Genomic DNA, 24,359 nt, shown 5'->3' with positions numbered 1-24,359 from the left:
TTTTCAAAAGCCACTGAAATGTCAAGGATCAGCATGCTGCTCTTCAGATTAAGTTTCTAACAACAGTGCATGCAGATTCTGACACTTGTTTGTATTACCCAACTTATCTCTCCCTCTTTACATGTCTCCCTGCAGTCTTTACATTTTTATTTCCACAAGAACACACTCAGCTGTAAGTCTTCTGACTTACAGTTGAGTGTATTCTTGTGGAACACACTCAACTGTTCCACACACTCAACTGTACCCATTCCCCTCTCTTCTATCTGTCTGTCGCTTTTTTTCATGCTTGGGAATGTTGCCACTCTTCTCCAGTGTCAGGGTGGAGCTATTTTTAACAGGACAGCTGAATGTGAGGGGTCATAATGCTGGATAAATACAGTGCCAGTTGGTTGGTCATGGTCTGAGCCAGATCTTTTTTTCTTCACCTCTCTCTTTCTTTTTCTCTCCCTCGCTTCAAGGGTCACTCCATTCTGTCTGTTCTCCTTTCAGCAAGAGAGGTAAGAAAATTATTTTAAAATTTAAATTCTTGAGAAGGTATTGAGATTAAAAGGCTATGTGCATAATTACGATAACAATAGCAATAAGACAGTGTGGCTGCGTGGTGACATTATCAGTGCAAAACACTTGTAAGAGGAGGAGGAAGTAAGAGTTATATGTATTTCCTTCCTGATTAAAAAAACAAACTTTGCCTTTGAAGACAGTCTTCAACCTTTTTGGTAAAACTTTATTTCAATGGCCACTAAGTTGCTTTGCAACTACATGTCAGTTAACTTTCATTAGATTGTTAATAAAATGTTTGCTTAATATCTGCTAACACTTTATTTTGATGGTCCCCAACAGACATTCTACTGACCATAAGTACATGTCAGCTTCTTCTATGTCCCCAACTTTATCAGTCTACTGAAAGTCTACTAATACTCTAATGAAAGTTAGTTGTGTGTATTGCATGTATTTGCAAAGTTACTTATAGTTAGTAGAATGCCTGAAGTGGACCATCTAAACAAATAAAGTGTCATCAGAACTGCAACAAAGCATCTTACCTGATCAACTATAATAAATGTTATCATCCACTGATATTCATTTTTATGGAATTGCAAAATATTTCAAAAGGCTGGCTATATATCTAAAGTCTTATTAGATGTGAATTTTGGTGCAAGATCTACTTAACACCGGTTTAAAGCAATTAAACAATGTTGATTTTTCAAATAATTTTAGTTAAATACATAATTTTTAATCGAAAAAAAATATGTACAATTTGAATCTCCCAGTATAGCAATATTGTGACTACCTATATTTATACCATTGCTGACTATTTTTGGATCAAATGTGATCCACATGTTTAATAATAAAAATTGCAATATATATTATAATATAATATTTTAATTTTAATATATATTTTAAATTGATTTAATGTTATTCACACAACACTGTTCCAAATGATTCAATCGGAATTATTGCTAACACTTTACAATAAGGTTTATTAGTTAAACATTAGTTAATAACTAGTTAGTAACTAACATGAACTAACCATGAGCAATACATTTTTTTATTGTATTTACTAATCTTTGCTAACATTAGTTAATGAAAATACAGTTGTTCATTGTTTGTTAATGTTAGTTCACAGTGCATTAACTGTTAACAAGATTTTAATAATGTATTAGTAAATGTTGAAATTTACATTAACAAAGATTAATAAATGCAGTTCATTATTAGTTAATGTTAACTAATGTAGTTAACTAATGTTAACTAATGAACCTTATTGTAAAGTGTTACCGAATAATTCAAGACTGATCTGTCATACAACCTTTAGCCTGCTGTTATAAAGGTCATATATAACATACTTTTTTTGGATCCTGTTTAATGCAATCACCCTCATGCAAGAGCTGCATGTCAACATCAAGTGCAGTTGGTAGTCACTAGTTTATATATAGTCTGAACTGTAAGGCAGTAGCTTTTAGACAGTATGGACAGGATGGAGTGGGGTAACAGGAAAAGAGCTTGTCCTACATACTCCACATAAAGGTCAACAATGAGAGTAGGCCTCCTCAAGCAAGGCTTTATACATATGTAGCTCTTGAGGGAGACAGAAAGAGAGAACAAGTGATAGACAGTCTTTATGAGGAAAGAAAAAAAGATGAAGGAGAAGAGCATGTTAAGCATACCATCATAGTTTACTTCCCTATACACCATAAAAGAAAAGCAGAAGCAAAAAGGAGACTGATGACAGCAGACTTTTTTTTTTCCTTTTTCTTTTTTAAATGTGGGTGACAAAAAAAAAAAAAAATCCGTCTCTGTATTTGGTTTGAAAAAGTTCATCAAAACACTTCTTCATCTCAACATCCCTTTTACTCTACAACATAAATGACACCAGACAGGTTAGATTTTTAATGTTTCTTAAAAAAAGGTGGTTGTTAACAAATAGTGAAATGGGACTGCAGAGGTGCTAAACTCATCCTCTCGCTTGTTCGTTTTTACAGCCTCATGTTTATACTTGGACTCTTGCAAACTATTCTAACTCAAACTTTCCAACTTGCAGATTTTAAGACTGAAAGAGTTTCAGAAGCTTAGTGGTAGGGACATTGACGTCATGAAACAGATGTGTTGTTTATATATGGCCTAACTTGATCTATACCCTAACTTGAATCATAAACTTTTGTTGCTCACAGAGCTTATATGTATTCTGCAATAATCCAAAAGCCAATTATATAATCTGTTGGATTTTTGTCGAGGGAACCAGGGTGACACTAACTTCCACGTTGTCCTACAAAAGTACGTCATCACATCTGAGCTCTGTTTATAGGCTAATTTTCTAGACTCAACCAATGAAGTGAATTTGGGGTGAAATTATCTGTTTTTCCAATCAATGGAAGATATTCAGGAAACCTGTTTGTAAACAATCAAGTTCCACAACATTGCCAGCTGATTCCATCAGTGAACTACAGCACAGCAATTTATATTTGCCTATGCACTTTATACCTGATTTCACTTTCCCTCTTTCAGTAAAGATGCCTCACGCCTATCCATTCCTGAGCCCCGATCAGAAGAAAGAGCTGAGCGATATTGCTCAGAGAATTGTTGCTCCCGGCAAGGGAATTCTTGCAGCTGATGAGTCCACGGGTACACTTAAGACTCAATATGCTTCCAAAAATGAAACTTCACCCAAATAGGGAATTCTGACTTTATTTCCTGGCTTTCTTTTACCCTGTGGTCTCTCTAGGCAGTGTTGCAAAGCGCTTCCAGAGCATAAACGCTGAGAACACAGAGGAGAACAGAAGGTTGTACCGTCAGTTGCTGTTCACCGCTGACGACCGCATCAAGCCCTGCATCGGTGGAGTCATCCTTTTCCATGAGACTCTCTATCAGAAGACTGATGATGGCAAGCTTTTTTCTGAGTTGATTAAGGAGAGAGGAATGGTGGTAGGAATCAAGGTGGACAAGGGTGTTGTACCTCTGGCCGGCACCAACGGAGAGACAACCACACAGGGTATGAGCCTTTCTCCACACCCTTTTTAACCTTAATTTATTCTCTCTATTCACAAATGTTCACACTTTAATATTATTGTCCATTTTAGGTCTGGATGGGCTGTATGAGCGTTGTGCTCAGTATAAAAAAGACGGTGCTGACTTTGCTAAATGGCGCTGTGTGTTGAAGATCACTCCCACTACTCCCTCCAATCTTGCCATTATTGAGAATGCCAATGTTCTGGCCCGCTACGCCAGCATCTGCCAGATGGTGAGACACTTTACGGCCTGTTTCTATCAACATGGAAGGTTTTATGTAAAAAGTTTTATGTAAATGACTTATAGTGAGTTTGAGAGGCCAACTGCATTGTGGGTGTCCGAAAATGCAAGTTTTTAAAAACGGGTTTCAAAATGCACTTTTTTGTAAACGAGACTGTTATCGTTTGCTTGTAAACAACAAAAACACGAATTTGTGAAAACTGTGACGTCATGTGCATGTGTATTTTGTTTTCAGTCTATAGGTGCGTAGTGTTTCTTTACAAAGTGACATCGCCATCTACTGGCCTGGCATGCATAATACAGCTTTTTTAGTCATTTTCACGGATCCATGTGAACAGGGATCGTTTTGACCAGAAATATCCAAACTTGGTCCTGGAGGACCACTGTCCTGAAGAGTTTAGCTCCAACCAGCTCCAACACACCTGCTTGTTGTTGATGTTTCTTGTATGCCTAATTGGACCTTGATTACCTGGTTCAGGTGTGTTTAATTGGGGTTGGAGCTGAACTTTGTAGGACAGTGGCCCTCCAGGAATGACTTTGGAGACCTCTGGGGGGGGTTGACCTACACCATATACAATTAAAACACTTTTTATAGAAAACTATTATGAGAAGTCTTCATCTCATGTGAGTAAACACTATTCAGATGACTTACAGTTTATTTCTTAATGTGTGAAACTTTTTAAATTATCACCAAATTACCGAATTCACCTATTCTTCATGTAAACAATCAATATGGTGCTTTTTTTATTTCTTTTGCATTTATTTGTATTTCATTGCAATTATAATTCAGAATTTTTTTCCCATTCTGTCCATGACACTTTCAGAAAACAGACTGATGAAAGTATTCTCATGCGCAAGGTGTCTCATGATTCATTTATTCTCATTGATGTTGTCTCTGCCAGCATGGTATCGTGCCCATTGTGGAGCCAGAGATCCTGCCTGATGGTGACCACGACTTGAAGAGATGCCAGTATGTGACAGAGAAGGTCCTGGCGGCTGTGTACAAGGCTCTGTCAGACCACCACGTGTACCTGGAGGGAACCCTGCTAAAACCCAACATGGTGACCGCCGGTCACTCTTGCTCCCACAAGTACGCCCCTCAGGAAATTGCCATGGCAACCGTCTCCGCCCTGCGTCGCACTGTTCCCCCTGCAGTTCCCGGTGAGTCGAACACACTCACAAACACACGCTCGCACAGTTCATCGTCTTGTTAAAACATACACTTTATCTTGATAGTTCACCCAAAAATGAAAATTATCCCATGATTTACTCACCCTAGGTGTATCTTCTTTCAGACGAAGACAATCAGAGATATATTTAAAAATATCCTTAGTCCTCCAAGGTTTATAATGGTTTTGAATGGGGGGCTGCATTTTGAAGTCAAAAATAATGCATCCATCTATAAAAAAAGTAATCCATACCAGGGGGTTAATAAAGGCCTTCTGAAGTGAAGCGATGCGTTTTTGTAAGAAAAATATCCATATTTAAAACTTTATAACTTCAAATAACTAGCTTCCGGCGAACTACCGTACACAGAATGTGCAAATTGATTTGCAGTGGAAGAGTATCCTTTGACCTGACACACAACGTAATGACGAACGCGGTGGCGGAGAGGATAGATTTACTGGATGATTACTTTTATTATGTATGGATGCATTATTTTTTACTTCAAAATGTAGCCCCCCATTCACAATCATTATAAACTTTAGAGGACTAAGGATATTTTTAAATATATCTCAGATTGTCTGAAAAAAGATAGTCATATACACCTAGGATGGATTAAGGGTGAGTAAATCATGGGATAATTTTCATTTTTGGGTGAATTATCCCATTAATTTCTGTTACTCCCAAAATACAGATATTCAGCCTTATGTAGTATATGTTGAATGTAAACTAAATTAAATGATATATTATCATTATTATCTGAAGCTATCTGAAGTATCCATTTATAATCTACTGTATAAATTAGCACATTTTAAGAAGAGACACAACTCAAACCTTTATCATCTTATTCACCAAAAGGCATCACCTTCCTGTCTGGAGGCCAGAGTGAGGAGGAGGCCTCGGTCAATCTGAGTGCCATTAACCAGTGTCCCCTGAACAAACCCTGGGCCCTCACCTTCTCTTACGGCCGTGCCCTGCAAGCCTCAGCACTGAAAGCCTGGGGTGGCAAGAAGGAGAATGGCAAGGCCTGCCAGGAGGAATTTGTCAAGAGAGCCTTGGTACGTAAACAACTTTACAATGGCAATTAACAGTTATAATCAGTGTTGCTAGTTCCACTTCTTACAACTGTTTTTGGGTTTGTGTATTTTTAGGCCACATAGCATAGAGTAATAAAGTATGACAGATCACTCATAGCAGCTGTCAAATACCCCCACCTACAGTTTGAACTACACTCTACATGATGTCATTATTAATCACCGTAGTTTGTTTTTTCTTTCCTCCCATGTTCAAAATACCACTGCACTTAGCTGTATAGAGAGTGAAACAGGTCCTGCCCACTTTTTCAGCAATCACTACATTAGAAACTTTGATTTGAAGCAAAAATGTATGAAAATAAATAGGCATGAAAGAAAAAATATTTTTGGTCAAGAGCCAAGCACTCTGTAAAGTCTACTCTAGCACATCCCAAAGACCTTCAATGAATGTAAGGTCTGGAATATAAAATGATTCTTCATGTTCCCTCCCAACCATTCTTTTACAATTTGAGCCTGATGAATCTTGACTTTGTTATCCTGGAAAATGGCCATGATGTGTCTTCCTACATGGTTGTTTAAGAAATGAAAAGCTGCACACTCCATCAGTTAGGGTTAGAAGAACTGGTGCAAATAACATGCTAGAAACATAATAATCACTGCAATAATGATCCAGTCATAGACTCTCAAGCATTTGCCTATTTAAATCCAAACAGTGACTTAAATAGTTTGAGAGTGTAGGGAGACTAACTTGATTACATAATTCGCTTTATGGTTGTAGACAGGCATTAAAGAGTTCTTTTGAGTAATTAAGTTCTAAAGAGTAATGTACATTTCACCAGGAATTCCACTGTTAAACATGATTATTTACAAAATTAATTGAAAAAAAGTAGTTTGGTGGCTTCAACAAAAGCATATACCATCAATTTACAACGTTGTAGGTCACAGTAGGTTGATTTTTAACTTGCCTTAACTACTATGTACTTACATCAAATAATAAGTACAATATACTTGGGTTTATATTGAATAGTGTGGTAGATTTTCCAAGACGCACCTGACTTAAGTTACCTTCCTGGGGCATCTCCTAATCGACACCCGAGCATTTCCTAATCGACACTTAATAAATTTCCTGATCTTTCGGAGCGTCTCTTAATCGACACTCAATAATACGTGGGAATGTCTCCAAATCGACACTCACAAACATATGATCCTTCGGAGCGTCTCCTAATCGACGCTCAATAATATTTCGGGTCAACGTCTTGACCCCCTTAACCCTTTCGCACGTAAGTTTCAAATATTCTGGCTGACCCCCCAGCGTGAGTTTTTTAAGGCGACCGTTATTTGGAACGTGTAACTTTATGGTTTCCATGGTGACGCGTCATTGCTTGTTACGTGGCACACCGCAGCACTGTATGAATGATGATCTGCTTTCATTTAATTTTTCCTTTTTTATTCAAAATATTCACAAATTTGTTAGTTATAGCATGAAATATCTAATATTCCGATTGCCAAATATGTGCAAGTGGATGTGTTTTGCTGTTTAAACACCTTTATAACGATCGCGTTAGTTGAGCCATATGAGCGATGGGCGCCGCCATGTTAGTTTGCACCGCGCAGAGAATCGGATCTGTTGGATTTACAACCCGTGAATTTATCCACTTCTCCCGAAATACATGAAAGTAAGTGTGCCGGTGAACTGGGGAAGAATAGAGTAAGCTTTTAAGTTACTTTCACAATGTGTATCTGATATGAATTAAACGTGTTGTCAAGTTATAATGGAAAGGGTTGTTATTTCCGCTTCTATGGACATCATTGTGTATTTTACAAACTCTAAATATATTGTTTTGTTAGTACTCATGTGTATTTAAATGTCTGAAACCTGAAATGAACATTATTTGGTTGAAAACACTGCATATATGTGATATATGAAAAGCGCTGCGTGTGTCTAGCGCCAGTTAAAGCACGCACGCACATTTGAATTTGGCAGTTGATCACGTAATGCACTGAACGTTCTAATCACACCGGTGTGATCGTACGCGTCAAAGGGTTAAACCTTGTTCCCTAACAGGGGCGGAGCCAGACATTGTAAACATTCGGGGCTTAGCCCAAATCTATGTTTGTCCAAAGACATTTTAATTTTCTATTAACAGCTTTACTGACATGAAAGGAGCTTTTGTTGTCGTATTCTTGTTCAGAAAATGTACATTATTTGACACTGTAATTTGTAATACTTTATTGAACGTACCAGTTGTAGGGGGGTCCGGGGGCATGCTCCCCCGCGAGAAAATTTTGTACATTTTAAGGTTAAATGCATCAATCTGGTGCACTCTGGAAACTCAAAATTAAGAGCTTCAACACATGTACAGTGTGCAAATTGAACAAAGAAACAGCATTGACTTGTACCTGGACATTAAAAAGGGTTCAAAAATCTTTTTTTACAATACTTTTGTAAATCCTTGAGCTTTTATTTTGATAGCTGAGCTTTTATTTTGACCAGCTGATCGTGTGCGCAAATGTGCGAGAGAGAGAAAGGTTGGATATGGTTGGATGGTGTATGGTTGGATACTGTAGAAAAGCGGTATTGAACTGCTTAACGTATTTTAATAGAGAGATGTGTTAAGAAAAATTATATTTTGAGAGCACTGTTAAGAAACCTCTAACCTGAAATTCCTGCTTGCTGACTGTCTCGCACTCTTGCGGTTGACTGTGCTAGCTCCTCCCCTACCTGCTGCATATTCAACAGAGAGGAAGAAACGGAGTAGCCCATAGGCTACTGACAGCAAAGAAATGTATTCTATAGGCTAGATTAAAATCGGCGGGCGCCGCCCCTGTTCCCTAACCTGACATGCTGCGCAGCAATAACCAGAGACTCCAGTTTTTGTTCAGCTTTAATCACGGCCGGGAGAGTTCTCATCAATTCCAGAGAATCTCTCTCCGAACAAAGGAATACAACAGGTTTTATAGGATTTCAGGTACACTTCACAGTCAGTATGGCAGTATGGATTCTACACCTGTCCCCAACCCTGCCATTCTGAGCATTCCACCTGCCACAACCTCTGCCTCTTCCTCTTCTTGCCTCTTGATAGTTGTCATCTCTTGGCCTTTGGTTGCTGGACTGGGACTGGTAAAACATATACTGAGCATTTTCCAACTTCTGCTGTTTCTCTGTGTTCCTCTTTTCATCATTCTGTTCAGCATGCTTGCCATGTTGCATCACCACTTCCAGATTCTGAGCCTCCCATCCATTGCAGGTCAATTTGACAGCTTTCTGTATGTTTGGAAGCAGGCCATTTACCAAATGGTGTTTCAGAACCCCTGTGTTGTCGGTTCCTTCTGGAAGACCTGCACATTCATCAACAACAGTCTTTAGTCTCGCAAGATAAGCAGTGACAGTCTCACCTTTCAACTGCTTTGTGTTGGCAATTGCTGCCCAATCTGGCCGTAGTGGGTAAGCCAGTCTCAGTTTTCTCAAGCATTGCTGTCCATTGGACTCTCCACTCCTGAGCTTCAGTTCCTCCTTCTTCCAGACACTGCAGGGCAGGGTTGAAAGTGCCTTTGCCTGCTCCACATACTTCTGTCCACTTCAATCCCGCAAGACGCAATCATCTGGATCAATATGCACATTGCGCAATTTCTATATCTATATAATTGCCTAAATTATGACATTATTTGCTAACTGCATTCTTTAAATTGTGATGTTGACATGCATTCTCTGTAAATCTGCTTTGAAATTATATGTATCGTGAAAAGCGCTTTACAAATAAATGTGAATTGAATTTAATTGCTGACCAGTCTCGACCTGTGGGTTTATAAATCACATCAACATTGTAATTGCACTTATGAACAGTTCTACCCCTTTTTCTGGATCTGGGACTGCAGCTGTTACATTTTGAAGTTCTTCCAAATCCCAAGGTCTCTCCACCCACACTAGCCCTTCGGCACCTGGAAACTGAAGCATAGGCAAATCACAAGTTTTCTCAGTCTTTTTCCCAATCACAGAGACTGACCGGGTTTTCATTGGGTGTGTGAGAGGTGGTTTTCCAGCTTTTCTTTTCACCCCCTTAAATACACAGCTTAGGGGCTCACACAACTCAGTTGTCATTGCCTCGTTCAGGAGTCTTCGAAATTCCTGATAAACTCCTGCACCCCTCTCATCCTCATCATCATCATCTGAGCTCTCACCCTCTGTCTTCACTTCCCCTTTTCTGGAGCACGATTCTGCAGAGCTCCCAGCCACTGGCACTTGTCCAACTTCCTCTTCTCCCGCAGCATTGTATGGCGGTGGCCGCCTGCATCCACTCACCTCCTGCATATCATTGAGCTCTTGCTTCTGCTTCTTGGTCTGTTAGGCAATAAGAGCAACCTTTTCCTCCTCACCTTTTCTTTGCCTCTCATATCGAGCCTCCGCTTCTCGCTCACATCTGTTGAACAGCATCCAGTCAATCCATCTCCGCTTCTATTCTCCAAGATACGCCTTGATTCTCCTAAAACTGACACACTCAAAGTACCACAGTTTTTCTCAAATTGTCTTTTTGTGAACTTTGACCACAACTGAATTTGAGCAATTTGCTCTTTTTGCAAATTCCCCTTTCTAACCAATTCTCGGAAAGGACCCTGGATCTCAGTTTTTTCAGTTTTTATTTTACCGCAGCAATTGGAATAGGAGAAACAGGATTCAATCCCAATTCTCCTATGCTTCTATCTATATTTGGTCTTAGATTAGGTCTAGTAAGCAAATACAAGGATGTTTGACATATCATTAAATATGGGTCTGGATTGTTATCATAATACCGTGCTTCAGTGCAACCAATCCCCAAAACTGCTAAATCTTGCTCAAATATTTGTTCAATTTGGGCACTAAATCTCACTCCTACACAACGTAAGTATATCTTGTTAAATTGAAAGGATACCGCTGTGGCGAATTCAGTCAAATTTCATCATCCCTATAGGCTAACGGGATACATCTTTTAAAATTTCAAGTTCAAAACTTTAGAAATTGCAAAATTGCATTTTGTTTGTCCCAATAATAAGCAAATCAAAGGAAAAGAACTGGAGTCTGTGTCCTACCTCAAACCTTAAGTCCTCTCAGCCCCTCTCGGATGGGTCCCTCCGTCGATCGGGGTCTCTTTTCTGCGAATTGAAAGTTGGCAGAATGCAGAAATACAAAAACATATTGGTTCCGCATAAATTTAGAATTAGAACAACTGAATCACAAGATCATCAAAAAATGTCTCAGGGTTAATAGATCAGATTTCTCAATAGGTTAAAACAATTCCTCAAAGACTATTTTTTATCCTTAGAAGGATGCTGTCTAGCCAGCACAGCATTTTCTGAATCACAACACTCAGTCCTAGTGACTATTTCTCTATTTCAAAGTTAGATTATTATTAGGCCTGTAAAAGAAAATAAATGTTAGTTCATTATTAATTAGTTCAAAAATTCCATTACAATAGCAAAACACTTGTGCTGCTATTGAGGTGGGATAAGGGTAAGGTTAGGGACAGGTTTGGTGGTATGGGTAGGTTTAAGGGAAGGGGTAAGGTGTAAGGGTTGGGTCAACAGTGTAATTATTAATGTAATTACAGAAATTAATTACAGATGTAATTACATGCAGGTGTTTTTAAAATGTAAGTACAATGTAAAAACATGTATGTACACAATAAGTGCATTGTATCAAATGATTAATTTAAATGTAAGTACATATGAGTTAAGGACACTTAATATAAAGTGGGACCGATATTACCTTTAATGTACTGTTTAAAGTTTCAAAGATCAAAGTACATGATAATTGGAGTTATTGTCTCACAAATGAAAGAACCGATTCTAACCTGCCTGAAATGAATCGTCAGTAATTCCATTCTTAATTTCTGCACAAACCTACGTAACAATGTAACAAATAATGCATAATGCCAGCCTATGGTTTACATTGACCCACCCTCAAACACTATCCGCTTGTTAAGTCGTGATGTAAGGAACGCCGTTTCTGGGTCCAAGCCCCGGCTTGTTTCACTTGAGAATGCCATCTCGACGGCCGCTTATGAGAGCTATTTATTCATATTAAACATTTAAAATACTTAGTCTACACAACAGTCTCCGTGGTCACAGCGTCACAGACATTAATATATTAATGATTTATAAAAGATGAATCACTGTCTTTCCATCTGGGATTTTGGTATGGAGATAAAGGTTATGATTATAATTTTTTCATGTGTGCATGTTCTTGTGGTATGAAGCGCTGCCGCGTGACGTCAGACTTAACAACCGAATAAGCTGAGGCCTTTAAGAGTTTGGTCCGTGCTGTCGACATGTTGAGAAGACATTTTTCTTGCTGCAAAAGCAAATCCACTTTGCATGCACTTCTAAAAGATGAGGACTCATGCAGGAATTGATACGAAGTGCTGAGGAAGCCTCTGGAGCTGAAATTCAGATATGGTAATAGGCATTTTTTCCCACCGACACACACTGTAAGCATTAGAACAATTGACCAATCAGAGCCAAGAAGACCAATCACAACAAACTGAGCCATATGACCATTCAGAGCAGAGTAGGCTCTCGGAAGGGAGGGGTTTAGAGAGATCGAATCCTTTATCGAACCATTTCAGACACTGTGAGAAAAGAAGTGATGCTGCAGTGTATATTATGAGAAAATTAAAGTTTTTTTTGACCTGAATGCATGTAAGCCTACTGTAGGACACATCTGAAACAAAATTAGGAGCCTTTAAAATAGCATAATAGGGCACTTTATTGTTAAAAATCAAATCCTGTATGGAAAAAATGAATGGGATTTTTACTTCCAGTACCTGAATTTTGCACTCTATCAAATGTGTTTTGATTGGCTGTAATTTAATTGAGTCTCACAGAATTTTTGCTTTCAGTATGAAGGCAGTGACATTATTTGCAAACATTTTTGACATCCAGCTCACTGTTCTTGTGTTTAATAAACCCATGTGTTGATTTCCTCTACAGAACAACAGCGCAGCAGCCATTGGTAAATATGTCTCCAAAGGAGACACAGGAGCTGCGGCGGGAGAGTCTCTGTTTGTGGCCAACCATGCTTATTAAAAAAACACAACTGTGACCGCACCTACTGACTAATCTGTGTTCTGTCACGTACACGGTGTGATGAATCATTTCTGTGACCCTTCCTCACTGTTATTCCTGTAGTCATTTTTCCACTGTCATTTGACAATGATGTCACAGTAAATAAGTAATTAATGTAACTGACCAAACACCCTCTTGGCTGACCCCGTTTCATGCTGTCATTCTACTGATGCGTCCTATTTCTGTGGCTGCAACCCTTACAGTTTTGCATCTGTTGTTTTCTTTTTCACTATATATTTTCTTTTGGCAAAAGAATTATGAACCAACCTACCAACACATTGTTTGATTGCCTTCACAAGTTTGTGATCTCTGTATCATCAACTTTGAATGTTGAAAATTGCATTACTTTATATATATTAAATGTATAACTATTCAATTAAGTTCTGTGTCTTTGCTGTTTCAGATCACAGACTGACTCATTTAATGATTATAAACCTGCCCATGAAAAGTCTAATATATAATTGGAGAAAACAATCTGTTAGCATTCCTATCATCTCAATGGCATGTGCTCAACAGGCCCAAAAATATGTGACCTAGATTTATACAAATCCTGCCTTTAAAATCTAATTTTGTACTAAGATATTACATTTTTTATATATATGTCAATATGACTTTTTAATGATATTTTCAACAGCTGTCAAGAGGAGAAGGTTGTTTACAGCATTTACCAGCCTATGCTAGCTGCTCATAGCCTGACGTGGTCATACTCAATTCTAGTCAGAATATGAGTCTGATACTGCTCCATTGGGCTTTGATTATGGGGGCGTATTTCAACCGATCCAGGAAAGACCTCAATTGGATAGACCTACAACCAATCAGAGCTACAGAGTAAGTGATGTATGTTGAGCGACGCATAGTTGTCAACAGAACTCAACTGCACACATGCTGGAACTAGTAGAAGATGAGCGTAAACAATCTTTGCTTTCGATATCTTCTATAACGGACACGATGGCAGAACCTACACATCTCAGTTCTTCAACAACAGCCATCATTGTTGTAAACTAATTCAACCCAAGCACTCTTTGATGACGTGGCTGATTACGTTTCTGGTGATAATCTGTCAATCATCGCCCTGACAATGTGATTGGTCAGAACAGTTTCTGTTCGGGCATAATTACTCCTCTGCGGATCGAGTCCAGACCGAACTTCCCGACCTAAAAATTTTGTGGGCGGGGCTAAGTTCGGCAAGCTGCTCATGTTAACAACACAAATGACTTCAGGAGCTTTAATTTTCAAAACATTTTTAAGCATTTTATGTCCTCCTTCATGTCATCCAGAATTCCACTGTATATTTTCTCTGTCACACATTCATTTTCCCCTTAACCTGTTAGCTCAGAATTGCATGTGTCTGAGTCAGTTTTAAATGACTATGAGTGTGAGGAAGTTTGAGATGAGTGTAGTGAAGAGAATGATATAACTAGAGTAGAATGAGAAGTGAAGTGTGGCTGAGCTAGAGCATGTAAAGCTGCCTTCTGTGCCGTTGGATGAAAAGGTCACAAAGCCAATGGCGGCTCCTTCGACGTTGTCTGTGACCCAAGTGTTGAACTCAGAAACAAGTGAAAACACCTCTGGGAACCCTTCTATGGCACAGCCCTGGTCCGTCCCAAAACTTGTGATCCCAGCCTGGACCCACACAGAACCCTGTTTGCACTGTAATGGACCTCCAGAATCTCCCTGCAGAGGGAAGCAGAGAGCAGAGAATCAAGACAAGTGAACATGCAACAGCAAGGTTGTTTAAAATCATTACGATTCCTATTTATATTATAGTATTAAATTACTTATCCATGCACATCATTTCTTTTTATTCATGTGCCTCATAATATTTCATCAAAATAATTTCCATCTCTGATGTTGTGTTTAATAGCGTGAAGGGATCGACCAATAGCAAAACACAAACATCTAATCATCCAATCAATTCCCACCCAACATTTTTTTCATGAAGTCTTTTCAGTGGTTTCATATATGTCACAATAGGGAAGAAAAGACTATCACAACTTCTGTTTCATGCCGCCTTTAAAATAAGATAGAGAGACACAAAGGAATAGTTCACACTTTTGGTCTTTTCCTAACGCAATTGCTATTACAGTATATGGCATTAGAAGACTTCTAAGTTACTAAAATAATTAATATTATTGTATACATACAATATGTAATTAATGTCATATGGACTACTTAAAGATATTTTTTATGGTGCTGTTTCTCATTTTGGAGCTTGACATCCCACTCCTTGATTACCACATAAAAATATAGACATATGAATAGACATATATATATATATATATATATATATATATATATATATATATATATATATATATATATATATATATATATATATATATATATAATGACAGAATTTTCCTTTTTTGTTTGACTCACCTGACAGGTTCCTTTCCTTGTTCTCCCAGCACAAATCATCTGTGGTGTGATTGTAACACCACGTACTGTCTTGTACTGGCAGCTACATTGTGAGCTGCCCACAACTGGGATTTCCACCTCCTGAAGTGTCTGAGGAACAGGCAACGCCTCTTTCATACACAGAGAGTTTGCGTGTGAATGACATGTTTACCTTGCTGAAAAAAATTGTAAACTTATCCAGCCTAAGGTGGTTGGCTGGTCTTTAAGCCTTGTAAACTAACTAACTAAAAACCAGCTGAACACCAATCTGGCCAGACTGGGAGACCAGTTTCACCAGCTTAAACCAGCCAAGACCAAAATACAGAAACACCATTAATGGAAGATTCGTTCCATCATCACACTAACACAATCTTTTGGCTGCTTATGTGACCACAAAAAAAAAATTACAGTTTCAGTGCACCTTCAAAGGGATCTACACGATCCCAGATGAGGAATAAGGGTCTTATCAATCTAACTTTCTAAAAAGAATAATAATGTTATATACTTTTAACCATAAACGTCTTGAACTAGCTCTCTTCTTCTTCTTTATTAGAATTCCGTCAGTGTAGACACTGCTAAGTGTATTACTGCCCTCCTCAGGTCAATGTTTGGACTAAATTGTCATATACAATATGCTAGTGCAAGTATATAACAATTAGTTTAAACTAGGGCAGTAATACACTTAGCAGCATCTACACTGCCAGAATTCTAATAGAAGAAAGCTAGTTCAAGACGAGCATTGGTTAAAAGTGCATAATTTTTTATTTATTTTTAGAAAATGACCTATCATTTCTCTAGATAAGACCCTCATTCCTCGCCTGGGACCACTTTGAAGCTGCAGTGAAACTGTAATTTTAACCTTCAACCATTTGGAGTCCATTGAAGTCCACTATAAGGAGAATAATCCTGGAATGTTTTCATCAAAAACCTTCATTTCTTTTCAACTGAAGAAAGAAGGACTTAAGCATCTTGGATGACATGAGGGTGAGTAAATTATCATGAAATTTTAATTTGAAAGTGAACTAATCCTTTCAGTTAAAGCTCTAAAAACTTGGAAATAAATAAAAACCATAGCAATATTTAAAAGAAAAGAAAAAAAAAAAACTAATAAAATGACAAAAGCACATACTAAATCTACTAAAAATTAAACTAAAATTAACATATACCAATAATTAAGATAACTATAATACAACTAAAATAACACTTCAACAAATATCTTTAAATTGTGAATCATAGTTTTGGGACACTCACGGTTTTTGCCGATGTTTCCCCAACCTGTAGCCCAGCAGGTTGTGGCATTGTGAAAGACACTCCCTTTGGATGCCAGGCAGACCGGACGAATGTATTGAGTGAAGTTCACAGGTTGACTCAGTTTCATCAGGGAGATGTCATTATTGTAAAGGGTGTTGTTGTACTTTGGATGGACGATGATGAACTGAATACCAACTCTCACTTCATTTGCGTTGGCAACAGACGTGCTCTGGGTTTCTCTTCCCAAGTACAATGTCCAGCGGTTGACGTTAGTACTGTTGCAATGGAGAGTTGGAAATAAAAATTTGCTTTAAGCTAGAGAAAAGTTAATTGGCAAGCAGGTTTATGGAAACAGTTTAAAACTTAAGTTACGAAAGATTCAAAAATCCTAAAGTGGCCCTTCTTACGAAACAATGCAGTGAGCAGCCGTCATCACCCATTGGCTGTGGATTAGGGTTCCCCCACAGATATGTCCGCCATTGTAATGAACACTGACCTGCCAAGGCCAGTTACCTACAGGGGCATCCGTGCCGCCAACTATACGTGTATTTAGAGGAGCTACCCCACAATCTGCAGACAATAAATTACAGATTACAAATTAGGGCTGCACAATCAATCGAAATAAAATGAAATAAAAATGCTATTTAAATATATGTAATGCATTTCTCAGAGTGAAGCCTGACAGCTCATTATCATCTTCCTGTACTTGTAATAAGAAGCGCTTATCAACAAAAGAGAAGGACTCCCTGTGGTTTTCCTTAAGACGGCCATAAATATTAGAATTGCAGTTTTATAGGTGTTATGTAAAATAAGATCAAAATGATTTATTTATTTTACAATGAAATTATGCAGTAGTAATATTTCTTAGTTTGTTTGTTTTTTTTTTCAGTAAGTTTTATATTTTAACTTAGAACTAATTATAATAATAATAAATTAATTATGAAATTATCAGGGCCAATCACAAAAAAAATGCATAATGATTTATGAAAGTATAGCTGGGAGCTTCAGAGCAACTGCAATAATGAGTAATTAAAGGCAATTTTATATTATTTTAGTCAAAATGGCTGAAAAAAATTAACAAATACAATCACTTGTAATATGATTGCATTGCTTATTGCTTTTTGACCAATAGGTGGCATTGTAACCAAATTGATGTTGTGTGGTCAGTGTGAGGAGATAATGACATATACAGAGTTTGGTGTTACTATGCAAAAGCGTTGCAGAGTTACAGCCTCAGAATCGGCTTGGCACCATGCCATCAGATTCGTTGATGAGTTATTTGAGAACAGTTTGGTCTATCAAAAAGCTTTTAATAACTTTTTGCCAACATGGTCTGTAAATGATCTGAGCAAATTTCTGTGAAAATCGGACCAACAGTGTAGGAGGAGTTTGAATTAGTACGTTTTCAAAGAAGTTCAAAATTGTGGAAGCAAGTTCGACCGAAAGTAGCATAACTGGTTTCATTGTTCTCAGTGTGACTCAAGTAATTTATCAAGACCAGTTTCATTAAAATAGGCAAAATTAACCAAAATCTATTAGCATTTTTTTGATGTTCCTTCAGGGCATATTCCTGATGAAACAGAGTTTCATAATGATACACTTATGCTCAACCAATTTTAGTTCAAATCAGACCATAGGAGGAATTTGAAAAAGTACGATTTTCAGAGCGGAAGCCATATTGAATCATAATCACAATTTTTTTTTTCCTTAAACCCTGCAGCCCTATTACCATAATATAACTTGTGTATGATTCATTTTGAGCTGCTCTTACCATGTGTCTGTGCATTTGAGCCTGCAGAGAAATGAGAAAACAATTTCAAACTTTTAAAGAATTTTCCTAAATGACATTTCAACAGAAAGGAAGAAAGACATAAAACGCTATAATAACTTTTCAAATAAATGGATCTTCCTTTAAGGATGATTTGATATTCATGAAAAAAAAATATATATATATATATATATATATATAGTGATTAAGAAAATATTCTGTAGTGAATCTCATGGAAATTAACATTTAACATTAACATTTGACTGGCAAACACATACTGTATATACTCATGATCAAACTTACCCTCCATACTCATCAAGGCTATGAAGCTGAGCAAGATCACTGACAACTCCATCGCTGAAATGAAATGTGAAAGAATGTTGTCTTGCCTCTTTTATTCTCTTTAGATTCCCATGTCTTTTTGGTCAATAACAAGTAGACACACTTTTCGTAATAAAACAGGTTTGACTCGTCTCATTCTTTTCTGTAAAAGGAAGTATGCACAGTGACGGTGAAGCCCATAACAGCTAAAGCACAATATCCTTTACCTTTAAATACACACAATTAATACACACAACTTTTGCACAACTTGACAAAAGTAAAGTTTGATTTCAAACTAGTTAATGATATTCATCATATTTATTTAATATAGTTTTTCTTTACACAAGAACATATTTACTGACATTGCTGCCATCCTGGTAACCAAGTGCATTAACTTTATTTGTTTATTTATTTATCCATTATAAAGCAGTATAAAAAAATACATTATCTTTATTATTAAAAACTAGATCTATAATAATATTAGAATATTAGATATTAAAACAGCAGATGAAGAAATAAATAAATCACTATAGAAAAGGCTTCATATTAAAATCCTCATTCAGCCCTGATGGTGACAAAGTATTTAAGGTATAAATCCAAAAACATTCCCTTTGTAACAATTTCTTCTCACAATCACCACCTCTTTAAAAAAAAAAAAAAAAAAAAAAAAAAAAAAAATAGCCACTAAAAAAAAAAAAAGATTAATTGCGGCTTTTTATCTCAGAATTGCGAGTTATAAAGTCAGAATTCTAAGATATAAAGTCCCAATTGCATGATAAAAAGTCAGAATTCCGAGATATAAAGTCGCAATTGCGTGATAAAAAAGTCAGAATTCCGAGATATAAAGTCGCAATTGCGTGATGAAAAGTCAGAATTCTGAGATATAAAGTCGCAATTCCATGATAAAAAGTCAGAATTCTGAGATATAAAGTCGCAATTGCGAGTTATAAAGTCAGAATTCCGAGATATAAAGTCGCAATTGCGAGTTATAAAGTCAGAATTCTGAGATAAAAAGTCGCAATTGCGAGTTATAAAGTCAGAATTCTGAGATATAAACTCGCAATTGCGTGATAAAAAGTCAGAATTCTGAGATATAAACTCGCAATTGCGTGATAAAAAGTCAGAATTCTGAGATATGAAGTCGCAATTTCGAGTTATAAAGTCAGAATTCTGAGATATAAAGTCGCAATTGGGTGATAAAAAGTCCGAATTCTGAGATATAAAGTCGCAATTTCGAGTTATAAAGTCAGAATTCTGAGATAAAAAGTCGCAATTGCGTGATGAAAAGTCAGAATTCTGAGATATAAAGTTGCAATTCCATGATAAAAAGTCAGAATTCTGAGATATGAAGTCGCAATTGCGAGTTATAAAGTCAGAATTCCGAGATATAAAGTCGCAATTGCGAGTTATAAAGTCAGAATTCTGAGATAAAAAGTCACAATTGCGAGTTATAAAGTCAGAATTCTGAGATATAAACTCGCAATTGCGTGATAAAAAGTCAGAATTCTGAGATATAAAGTCGCAATTGCGTGATAAAAAGTCAGAATTCTGAGATATGAAGTCGCAATTTCGAGTTATAAAGTCAGAATTCTGAGATTGAAAGTCGCAATTGCGTGATAAAAAGTCAGAATTCTGAGATATAAAGTCGCAATTTCGAGTTATAAAGTCAGAATTCTGAGATAAAGTCGCAATTGCATGACAAAAAGTCAGAATTCTGAGATATAAACTCGCAATTGCGTGATAAAAAGTCAGAATTCTGAGATATAAAGTCGCAATTCCGTGATAAAAAGTCAGAATTTTGAGATATAAAGTCGCAATTGCGAGTTATAAAGTCAGAATTCTGAGATTAAAAGTCGCAATTGCATGACAAAAAGTCAGAATTCCGAGATATAAAGTTAAAATTGCATGATAAAAAGTCAGAATTCTGAGAAATAAAGTCGCAATAGTGAGTTATAAACTCAGAATTCTGAAATATAAACTCGCAATTTCGAGTTATAAAGTCAGAATTCTGAGATATAAAGTCGCAATTCCGTGATAAAAAGTCAGAATTCTGAGATATAGTCGCAATTTCGAGTTATAAAGTCAGAATTCTGAGATAAAAAGTCGCAATTGCATGACAAAAAGTCAGAATTCTGAGATATAAACTTGCAATTGCGTGATAAAAAGTCAGAATTCTGAGATATAAAGTTGCAATTCCGTGATAAAAAGTCCGAATTTTGAGATATAAAGTCGCAATTGCGAGTTATAAAGTCAGAATTCTGAGATAAAAAGTCGCAATTGCATGACAAAAAGTCAGAATTCTGAGATATAAAGTCGCAATTGCGTGATAAAAAGTCAGAATTCTGAGATATAAAGTCGCAATTCTGTGATAAAAAGTCAGAATTCTGAGATATAAAGTCGCAATTCTGTGATAAAAAGTCAGAATTTTGAGATATAAAGTCGCAATTGCGAGTTATAAAGTCAGAATTCTGAGATAAAAAGTCGCAATTGCGAGTTATAAAGTCAGAATTCTAAGATATAAAGTCGCAATTGCGTGATAAAAAGTCAGAATTCTGAGATATAAAGTCGCAATTGCGTGATAAAAAGTCAGAATTCTGAGATATAAAGTCGCAATTGCGTGATAAAAAGTCAGAATTCCGAGATATAAAGTCGCAATTGCGTGATAAAAAGTCAGAATTCTGAGATATAAACTCGCAATTGCGTGATAAAAAGTCAGAATTCTGAGATATAAACTCGCAATTGCGTGATAAAAAGTCAGAATTCTGAGATATAAACTCGCAATTGCGTGATAAAAAGTCAGAATTCTGAGATATAAACTCGCAATTGCATGATAAAAAGTCAGAATTCTGAGATATAAACTCGCAATTGCATGATAAAAAGTCAGAATTCTGAGATATAAACTCGCAATTGCGTGATAAAAAGTCAGAATTCTGAGATATAAAGTCGCAATTGCGTGATAAAAAGTCAGAATTCTGAGATATAAAGTTGCAATTGCGAGTTATAAAGTCATAATTCCGAGATATAAAGTCGCAATTGCGTGATAAAAAGTCAGAATTCTGAGATATAAAGTCGCAATTCTGTGATAAAAAGTCAGAATTCTGAGATATAAAGTCGCAATTCTGTGATAAAAAGTCAGAATTTTGAGATATAAAGTCGCAATTGCGAGTTATAAAGTCAGAATTCTGAGATAAAAAGTCGCAATTGCGAGTTATAAAGTCAGAATTCTGAGATATAAACTCGCAATTGCGTGATAAAAAGTCAGAATTTTGAGATATAAAGTCGCAATTGCGAGTTATAAAGTCAGAATTCCGAGATATAAAGTCGCAATTGCGTGTTAAAAAGTCAGAATTCTGAGATATAAAGTCGCAATTGCGTGATAAAAAGTCAGAATTCTGAGATATAAAGTCGCAATTGCGTGATAAAAAGTCAGAATTCTGAGATATAAACTCGCAATTGCATGATAAAAAGTCAGAATTCTGAGATATAAACTCGCAATTGCGTGATAAAAAGTCAGAATTCTGAGATATAAAGTCGCAATTGCGAGATAAAAAGTCAGAATTCCGAGATATAAAGTTGCAATTGCGAGTTATAAAGTCATAATTCCGAGATATAAAGTCGCAATTGCGTGATAAAAAGTCAGAATTCCGAGATATAAAGTCGCAATTGCGTGATAAAAAGTCAGAATTCTGAGATATAAAGTCGCAATTGTGTGATAAAAAGTCAGAATTCTGAGATATAAACTAGCAATTGCGTGATAAAAAGTCAGAATTTTGAGATATAAAGTCGCAATTGCGAGTTATAAAGTCAGAATTCCGAGATATAAAGTCGCAATTGCGTGTTAAAAAGTCAGAATTCTGAGATATAAAGTCGCAATTGCGTGATAAAAAGTCAGAATTCTGAGATATAAAGTCGCAATTGCGTGATAAAAAGTCAGAATTCTGAGATATAAACTCGCAATTGCGTGATAAAAAGTCAGAATTTTGAGATATAAAGTCGCAATTGCGAGTTATAAAGTCAGAATTCCGAGATATAAAGTCGCAATTGCGTGTTAAAAAGTCAGAATTCTGAGATATAAAGTCGCAATTCCGTGATAAAAAGTCAGAATTTTGAGATATAAAGTCGCAATTGCGAGTTATAAAGTCAGAATTCTAAGATTAAAAGTCGCAATTGCATGACAAAAAGTCAGAATTCCGAGATATAAAGTTGCAATTGCATGATAAAAAGTCAGAATTCTGAGAAATAAAGTCGCAATAGTGAGTTATAAACTCAGAATTCTGAAATATAAACTCGCAATTGCGTGATAAAAAGTCAGAATTCTGAGATATAAAGTCGCAATTCCGTGATAAAAAGTCAGAATTCTGAGATATAGTCGCAATTTCGAGTTATAAAGTCAGAATTCTGAGATAAAAAGTCGCAATTGCATGACAAAAAGTCAGAATTCTGAGATATAAACTTGCAATTGCGTGATAAAAAGTCAGAATTCTGAGATATAAAGTTGCAATTCCGTGATAAAAAGTCCGAATTTTGAGATATAAAGTCGCAATTGCGAGTTATAAAGTCAGAATTCTGAGATAAAAAGTCGCAATTGCATGACAAAAAGTCAGAATTCTGAGATATAAAGTCGCAATTGCGTGATAAAAAGTCAGAATTCTGAGATATAAAGTCGCAATTCTGTGATAAAAAGTCAGAATTCTGAGATATAAAGTCGCAATTCTGTGATAAAAAGTCCGAATTTTGAGATATAAAGTCGCAATTGCGAGTTATAAAGTCAGAATTCTGAGATAAAAAGTCGCAATTGCGAGTTATAAAGTCAGAATTCTAAGATATAAAGTCGCAATTGCGTGATAAAAAGTCAGAATTCTGAGATATAAACTCGCAATTGCGTGATAAAAAGTCAGAATTCTGAGATATAAACTCGCAATTGCGTGATAAAAAGTCAGAATTCTGAGATATAAACTCGCAATTGCGTGATAAAAAGTCAGAATTCTGAGATATAAAGTCGCAATTGCGTGATAAAAAGTCAGAATTCTGAGATATAAACTCGCAATTGCGTGATAAAAAGTCAGAATTCTGAGATATAAACTCGCAATTGCGTGATAAAAAGTCAGAATTCTGAGATATAAACTCGCAATTGCATGATAAAAAGTCAGAATTCTGAGATATAAACTCGCAATTGCGTGATAAAAAGTCAGAATTCTGAGATATAAACTAGCAATTGCGTGATAAAAAGTCAGAATTTTGAGATATAAAGTCGCAATTGCGAGTTATAAAGTCAGAATTCCGAGATATAAAGTCGCAATTGCGTGTTACAAAGTCAGAATTCTGAGATATAAAGTCGCAATTGCGTGATAAAAAGTCAGAATTCTGAGATATAAAGTCGCAATTGCGTGATAAAAAGTCAGAATTCTGAGATATAAACTCGCAATTGCATGATAAAAAGTCAGAATTCTGAGATATAAACTCGCAATTGCGTGATAAAAAGTCAGAATTCTGAGATATAAAGTCGCAATTGCGTGATAAAAAGTCAGAATTCCGAGATATAAAGTTGCAATTGCGAGTTATAAAGTCATAATTCCGAGATATAA

General features: G+C 36.4%; 2 protein-coding genes across 3 annotated transcripts; one reads left to right on the top strand and one right to left on the bottom strand.

The window, feature by feature from the left end:
- The first annotated feature begins 339 nt into the window (after positions 1–339).
- On the top strand, positions 340–13,413 carry aldoab (aldolase a, fructose-bisphosphate, b). Of its 2 annotated transcripts, none has more exons than XM_067369776.1 (7): positions 340–497; positions 3,001–3,117; positions 3,218–3,484; positions 3,573–3,733; positions 4,644–4,902; positions 5,764–5,963; positions 12,903–13,413. In XM_067369776.1, exons 2-7 carry the CDS (start codon positions 3,006–3,008, stop codon positions 12,996–12,998), a joined length of 1,095 nt encoding a protein of 364 aa, XP_067225877.1. In that variant the 5' UTR covers positions 340–497; positions 3,001–3,005; the 3' UTR covers positions 12,999–13,413. The 2 variants fall into 2 exon arrangements, with proteins under 2 accessions (XP_067225877.1, XP_067225878.1); XM_067369777.1 differs by having other exon boundaries at positions 374–497; positions 3,006–3,117.
- A 904-nt stretch (positions 13,414–14,317) lies between these two features.
- zgc:123217 (uncharacterized protein LOC641414 homolog) lies at positions 14,318–18,808 on the bottom strand. The gene is made up of 6 exons (XM_067369417.1): positions 18,757–18,808; positions 18,457–18,477; positions 17,093–17,255; positions 16,686–16,960; positions 15,417–15,565; positions 14,318–14,711 (listed from the first exon to the last, which is right to left on the bottom strand). The coding sequence occupies exons 1-6, from the start codon at positions 18,806–18,808 to the stop codon at positions 14,397–14,399; spliced, it is 975 nt and encodes a 324-aa protein (XP_067225518.1). The 3' UTR covers positions 14,318–14,396.
- Positions 18,809–24,359: the final 5,551 nt, after the last annotated feature.

This window comes from Chanodichthys erythropterus, chromosome 19 (assembly GCF_024489055.1).
Source record: "Chanodichthys erythropterus isolate Z2021 chromosome 19, ASM2448905v1, whole genome shotgun sequence".
Taxonomy (NCBI): Eukaryota; Metazoa; Chordata; class Actinopteri; order Cypriniformes; family Xenocyprididae; genus Chanodichthys; species Chanodichthys erythropterus.
The sequence above is the reverse complement of the archived record's forward strand: the minus strand, read 5'-3'. Positions and strand labels throughout refer to the sequence as shown.